Source organism: Thamnophis elegans, chromosome 2 (assembly GCF_009769535.1).
Source record: "Thamnophis elegans isolate rThaEle1 chromosome 2, rThaEle1.pri, whole genome shotgun sequence".
Classification (NCBI taxonomy): Eukaryota; Metazoa; Chordata; class Lepidosauria; order Squamata; family Colubridae; genus Thamnophis; species Thamnophis elegans.
Genome location: NC_045542.1, coordinates 158,492,958 through 158,500,754, shown reverse-complemented (window position 1 = coordinate 158,500,754; position 7,797 = coordinate 158,492,958). Strand labels below are relative to the sequence as shown.

The following is a 7,797-nucleotide window of genomic DNA, read 5'->3' as shown; positions in this document are numbered from 1 at the left end:
GAACCTGTGAGGGAGGAGAAGGCCGGTGGGGACCTTGTGGAGGAAAGAAATGCCTTTATGGACCCTGTGGGAGAGATCAAAGCTTCGAGGGATCCTGTGGAGAGGAAAAGGCTTGAGAACAATAATAATAATAATAATCACACAGTACATCTTTATCAAATTTATATTTTCCATTTTCTCTGTCCAATCACAGCTGTACCTCTGTACAAGTATAAATCTTTTTTATGGTCCAGCAATACGCATTACCTTTTACAATATGTTAAAAAGTACCGACATTAAAATATAATTAAAAACTATTGACGTTAAAAGTGGATAATAACATACATGCTCTCAAATTGTTTCGGTCACTCCCTGGTTTACTTGCGTGAAAAGCTGATAAGTTTGGGAGTAAATATAATGGTCCAGAAATTGATAGAGATATGTCCAAATAATTGGTACGACAACTATACTTCTATAACCAATTTTTTTTTCTTGTGAACATTGCAGCATCACAGAATTTTTCCACTGCATACATGGTAGCCGGGTTTGTGTCCTGGGGGAGAAAGCCAACATAAAAATTCTTATATTGTGCTTTCAGCTGCTTTAAGTAGTAAGTGTGATCCCCAAAAGGGGCATTTTTACTTTTCCTGTACTCCATATTATATATCCTTTTTAGTTGCATGCAATCTTTATCAAACCATTTTTTCATTTTTTACATTGTAGACATTCATATGGTTTCTCCCCCGAGTGTGTGAGTCCTCTGGTGTTTCACCAAGTTGGAATTATGACTGAAACGTTTCCCACAATCAGGACATTCAAAGGGTTTCTCTCCTGTGTGAGTCCTCTGGTGGTCCACCAAGTTGGAATTACGACTGAAATGTTTCCCACAATCAAGACATTCAAAGGGTTTCTCTCCTGTGTGAGTCCTCTGGTGGTCCACCAGGCTTGAATTATGTCTGAAACTTTCCCCACAAATAGGACATTCAAAGGGTTTCTCTCCTGTGTGAATCCTGTAGTGTTTCATCAAGATGGAATTATGACTGAAACATTTCCCACAATCAGGACATTCAAAGGGTTTCTCCCCTGTGTGAGTCCTCTGATGAATCACCAGGCTTGAATTCCGACTGAAACGTTTCCCACAATCAGGACATTCAAAGGGTTTCTCCCCTGTGTGAGTCCTCTGATGAATCACCAGGCTTATATTCTGACTGAAACGTTTCCCACAATCAGGACATTCAAAGGGTTTCTCTCCTGTGTGAGTCCTTTGGTGGTTCAACAGCCGATAATTCTCACTGAAACGTTTCCCACAATCAGGACATTCAAAGAATTTATCTCTTGTGTGAGTCCTCTGGTGTCTCAGAAGGCTGGAACTCAGACTGAAACATTTCCTACAATCAGGACATTCAAAGGGTTTCTCTCCTGTGTGAGTCCTCTGGTGTTCCACCAGCCTAGAATTCCGAGTGAAACATTTCCCACAATCTGAACATTCAAAGGGTTTCTCTCCCGTGTGAGTACTCTTGTGTGCCACCAGCCTAGAATTCCGAGTGAAACATTTCCCACAATATGAACATTCAAAGAGTTTCTCTCCTGGGTGTGTCCTCTGGTGTGCCACCAGCCTAGAATTCCGAGTGAAACATTTCCCACAAACAGGACATTCAAAGCGTTTCTCTCCTGTGTGAGTCCTCTTGTGTATCACCAGCTGAGAATTTGTAATGAAACTTTTACCACAATCAAGACAGTTATCTGATTTCTTTCCTGTGTGCATCCTCCAATGTACCACCAGGTTGGAATACTGACGGAAAGTTTTCAAACAATCAGCACATTCAATTGTTTTCCCATGCGAATTCTCCGATGTATCATCAAGTTGTCCTGCTTGCAAAAGCATTTACTGCATTGGGAATAGTTACAGGGCTTGTCTCCTGTGTGGGTCCTTCGATTAACCGCAAGGCAGCTGATCTAACTAAATATTTTCCCATATAATTTGTATGGCTTTCCTCCAGTGTGGATCCTCTTATGCATAATATGTGATTTCCTATGTATGCTTTTCCCACAAGCACATCTATGGAGCTTTTGTTGCATGGAGCTTTAATTCAAGCTACTGTTTTCTTCCTCACTGGGCAAGGCCTGCATTACTGTGTACTTTTTGGCTCAATTTGGTTTAATTTTCAAAGTTGCTGGTTATTCCTAGTTGTCCGGCGTGCTCTTATTAGTATCCTCTTCATCTGTAAGATTTAAATAAAAGTGTAAGTTTAAAATCATTATAAAATGGTTGCAGAAGATGTGAACAAAGTATATATTACAAGTAAAAAGCCAATGTACCAAAAGGCTGAAATAGCTTCTAATGTTAATTATGATTCATTTGACACATTGGAGATTACAGAGATACAAGTTTAAATATACATTGAATCATAAAATACACTTTAAATATTATAACTGAAACTCAATTTAAACAATGGCTGATGGATATCTCTAGGTTTATATGGCAAGGGGAAACACCAAAAATTAAACATAAATTATTGCAAGGTGATAAGGATAGTGTCTTTGAGTTGACCAGATTTGTACTTTGAATTGTACTTTGATGCTTGTTGTTTTGTGGCAAAAAGAGTGAGGGACTCTCCAAAATAAGAGCTTCCTTGAGCTTGACAGGCATGAATAAAGCATTTGATGGCAAAGCTTTTTATGGTATGATAAGGTTAAAGGAACTGTTGATTGTAGTCATCATTCTTTACTCTTTGGTGTCTCCCCAGGAACTTTTTTAAGAAAAGAAAGGGTGGCAAAACCAGATTGGTTGACTTATGGTTAAATAATATTGTTCAATTATCGTGCCCCTATCCGCAAATATACAAGTTGGAATCAGAAGGATGTTTGCCATTGATTTCTATATTTACAATTGAAAGATTTGAACTAGAGAAAAAGAGCAATGGATGGAATTTCGTGAAAAATGAAATGCAAGTGAATGGTTGAACATATTAATACTAAGATTTATAAACTGCTATTGAAATTGAATGTCAGCCCTGGGGCCCTTCTTTTCTTTTGGATCTTTAGGGCTGCCACATTTAGTGCCTGGACAATCGAGAGGGGGATTGTGAGCAATGTTCCCTCTAATTTTTTTTCAGTGTGAGCAGGAAAGTATAGTGTTTGAGCGGCACAGTTTCATGCCTGAGCACCTAAGAGAGCAACAGTTTGAACTGCTGTCACGTCTGCTGGACATTTGCGCAACATTCTAAGCGTCAAGCGCCGATTGCGAGCGAGGTTTCAGCCTGATGAATGCCAGGCATGAAAAGTGCCACTCAAACACTATACTTTTCCGCTCACCCTGAAAAAAAAAAGACTTCTGCTCAGCTTTTACATTGTTAGACTGGCTAGAGAGAGACATGGCACCAACAGGGTCCTGGGTCCTGGCATTTTGCAGGCAACCTGTCCTCTCACATTCTTTGGAATGCAACCCATCACATTTGAATTAGATTTTGCCAATTATCCTATTAAAAGATAATCCTATTATTCTAAAATACGACTAACTCAATATTAAAAACTGTAAATATTTAATGCTGATAAATAATAGCAGTAATTATTTAGTATGAGTAAAATCAGTATTGATATATCAATATAATATCTATCAAAATTGACAATAAACACTAAAATAACAATACAAATATATAATGTGAAATATAAATGTAATAAATATAATATATAAATGCAACATAAATGTAATAAAATAATTTATCATGAACCTCTCCCCCTTTAAAGTAGTAAGATCAATTAAATAGTCTAGCAAGTTTGGACTATATGCTATATGTTATGTTACTTAACAATATATATACCTCAGAATCAGATACAACATCCACATCATTTCCAACTGAATCAATAAAACCATATGCCATGCCAAAACTATTTTAAATAAAGATATGAAATTAATCAAGTCTTGCATTTATTTTTCAAAATGAATGTACTATTTTTTTGTTATTTGAGTTTGTACCCCGTCTTTTCAACTCCAAGGTATTCAAAGCAGCTAAAAGATTTTTTTTTTAAAATTTGAAATCTACTTAAAAACTGGTGTTAACATCACCATAATCTAATTCAAAAAGCCTGGCTAAAAGGGGAATTATCCTTTTCTAAAACCAAAAAAGAAAGAACTGCTTGTATTCTGTAGTATTTAATCAATGCATAGCTTTCAAATGTAATCCAAATTATATATCTAAACAACATTATAAATCATTTAAATATCAGAAGATTCGAGCATTGTTTTTTCTGATCTCTTGGCAGAAAGGATGTGTACTGGCATTTTATGGAATTTAAAATGATTAAGTCCATGACACAAATTGCACAATAGGAAATCCAGGCCAGAATGCATTTAACTCATTGTATCACCAGGGACCAGAATTTAGCAGGCCCAGGGAAAAAAAAGTAGGTAAGGCCACTTTATAGCTAAATTTGATACCATTAAAAATTAAATAGGATTAAAATCTGTGGTTTATAATTTACCCAGTTGTGCAATGTCGCCCGCCCCACTCCTTTCGCCGGCAGTAGCCCGCTGCACCAAGGGGGCATGTAAGAGGGAGGGGGAAAACAGGAGGAGTTACGAGTCGGGGGAGCAGGTTGAAAGCCGCGCACAGAGGGGGCAGCGGTGGAAAGGCAGCCAACCAGCCTGCCACCGCCGGCCACCGCCAGCCCCGCCGCTCTTCCCGCCCCCTTCCCAGCCCCACACAGTCCAGCAGTCGCAGCAGAAGCAGCCCCGGGTCTCCACTGCCGCTCTCCGCATTTTCTGGGCGGGGTCTCTCAGGAAGGAATCCCCTCTCCAAGGGATCCCCCGCCCCGAACATGGACTTGAAGAGCCGTGCTCTTCAAAACAAGTCTGGGGAGGTCCTTTGCAGGCGGCCAGTTGTAGCCGCCTGCAAAGGACTTCCCCACGTTTCCTTTACAGAAATCTCTGCGCGGCAGATAGAAACTGCTGCGCGGGATTTTTTTGTGACGTGCGCGGCCGCGCAGGCGCGCACCTTAGAGGGAACAGTGATTGTGAGATGGTTGAGAATTATAGCCATAACAGCATCTTTTCTCTGGGAGTCAAGGACGTTCAGCCTGCACATGGATAGGCATGATGGGGGGGATGTCTCCACTTGGGTAGGTGGAGTGATTGGATCGTGTGATGGACATGTGGGTGCAGGGGGTGGAACTCTGACTTTTTTTGAATGTGGAAAACCAGAAGCTTACAGATTCGGGTTTTCCCAGATGTGCCAATATGACATCTTCAATAGATTGGAACTAGAATTGCCTACCTTGGAGTCTTCATTGATTGAAGGTTTTTCTTGGAATCCTGACATTGAACTTGCAGAATGAGTAAGTAAAGCATTATACAATTCAGTGGGCAAAGAACTTTGGATGTAATATAATACTTGAACAATGGAAGGATATAATAGAATTACAGATGGAAGGGACTTTGGAGGTCTTCTAATCCAACCCCCTGCTCAAGCACCAAGCTCTATACCAAATATAGAGCTGTGGAAAATCCATCTGTTTTCTACCTGAAAGCTACCCAAATCCCAAAATGGTTACAGTCAAACCTTCTGTGCTAATTTTAGAGATGTGGGGGCTTTAATTGATAAAATGATGCCTAAAGATTCTGCATGATTTGAAGCACCAATTTTGCCATGGAAGTCCTCAGTTCCAAGTAAGGGCAGAAAATACTGTCCACAACCACTCTGGTGACATTCCTATTGAAGCAGTCCTCACTTACTGATTCCATTTGGGAAAGGCATCTCTGTCACTACGCAGCCTGATCAGGAAGCATGATATCATAGGACTGTGCCAACTTACATCTGTTCCTCTGCAGTTGTTAAGCGAATCACTGTGGGTTGTTAAAGACAATTTCACCTGACTTTGACTGGCAACTTCCTGCTGGCATCACTACTTATTTTCCTTGACAAGAACCTAGCTGAGAAGGTCACAAATGGGGATCCCAAGTGTGGGATGCTGAAACCATCATAAATGTGCATCAGTTGACAGAACCCAAATTGTTCTTGCACCTTCATAACCACAGGAACTGCTGACTTGTTGAGGTCACTGAACAAGCGCTACAATCAGCACTAATCTGTGGAGCAGATGTATATGTGCCATTGCAACAGTGCCACTGAAGGCTCAGGGAACAAACGGTAAGTTAGGACTACCTATACAGCTGAACATCCCAAAGGTTCTGAAAACCATTTTTTTAAAAAAATGCTGTTTTAAACACAAGTAATCCAGTTTTATACATGGATGAGGCACCAATAGGCAAATGCCACCCTTATTGGCTAGACATGGAAACAAAAACAAAAAAGCAAAAATCCCCAGTGATTTCTGGGGATTTCCAATATTATTGCCAAAAATCCAGCAGGTCCATTTCAGAACAGAGTTGCAAGGGATCTTGGAGATCTTCTAGATCTAGACACTAGACCAGTGATGGCTAACAGTTTCCCCATCATGTGACAAAACTCAGGGGAGTTCAAGGGGTTCGTGAGTGGCCATGGCCACACCCATAATTCTATGAGCACAACCCCCGATCTCCCTCTTGCTTTTGCGTGTGATGCACCCATTTTTCACCCTCCCCCCTCCAGAGGCTTTCTAGGAACCTGGGGAGGGCGAAAATGGCCTCCACTCCTCCTTGAGGCTTTATTTTCGTTGTTTTTTTGCCCTCAGGAGATTTCACTATCCCCCACCAGGCTGAAGTCAGCTGACAGGACAACGCCTCATGTGCCCTAACAAATGGCTCCGCAAGCAACCTGTGACACGCGTGCCATAAGTTCACTATCACGGCCCTAGACTAATTCACTGCTAGGTCAGGAGAGCCCATACCATTCTGGATAAATGGCTGTGCAGTTGCTTCTTAGAGGTTTCTGAGGAACCTGACAACTCTGTCATGCAAGAGATAATTAGAGGCTCAGCTATACTGGATTTAATACTTATGAACAGGAAGGTTCCTTTGAAGAGAAGACACGAAAGAGCAACAAACATGACCCGGGGCTTGGAAGGAGATACTGGAGAGCCATTTGCTGAAATGGTCTTAGTTCTCATGCTTGAGCAGGGGGTTTGACTGCATGATCGCCAAGGTCACATCCAACTGCCTTTGTCTTTCTTCCAGTTGCTTCTCTGGTTTTACTCTGCGGAGAAAATCAAGCAGCCTTTCTTGCTCCCAGCCTCTCCCCCAACCTGCCCTCAACTCACCCACCAGCTGCTGCTGCTTCGACTCTTGCAGGAGCCCAGAAACGACTCGCCTTCTCTTCCTCCCGCCACCGATCCTCTAGCTCCTGCACTTCTCTCCCTTCCTATCTAGCAATGCTGCACTTGATCGTTTTAACCCCTTAAAGCTCAACCCCAATTTTGCCCATTTGACTGCCATCTCCCGATGGGAGGGGGTAAAACAGGCTCGTCCCGTCTCTGCCTATGAAGGCGTTTGCAAGAGGTTTGCACTGATTACATGCCATCAAGTCATTTTCCACTCCTACCAACCCACCTTTGCAACCGATGCAAGTGAAATAGTGAAAGGTGACACTTGTGAAGATTATCTACAGGCTGAGCCCTAAACCTTCATGAAGTTCTTACAGCATAAGAGTCGGAAGGGATCAGTTCTCCAAGCAGGGAACCCTGTGCTACTCCACAAAAAAGGCTCTCCAGTCTCCTCTTAAAAAACTGCTCCAATGGAGCAGCCGAGACTTCTGGAGACAAAGCATTTCCACTGCTCAATTGTTCTCACTGACAGGAAGTTTCTCCTTAATTCCAGGTTGGATCCCTTTCTGATGTGTCTCCCTCTGTTCCTTCTTGTCCTGCTCTCAGGGGCTTTCAAGAATA

The 7,797-nt window shown here is 41.7% G+C and overlaps 1 protein-coding gene across 1 annotated transcript; it reads right to left on the bottom strand.

The window, feature by feature from the left end:
• Positions 1-763: 763 nt before the first annotated feature.
• On the bottom strand, positions 764-7,258 carry LOC116502456 (gastrula zinc finger protein XlCGF17.1-like; the record flags this gene model as incomplete). The annotated part of the gene is made up of 2 exons (XM_032208345.1): positions 7,174-7,258; positions 764-2,201 (listed from the first exon to the last, which is right to left on the bottom strand). A coding segment is annotated over exon 2 (1,101 nt), but the record flags the coding sequence as incomplete, so codon positions are not given.
• Between the last annotated feature and the right edge of the window lie 539 nt (positions 7,259-7,797).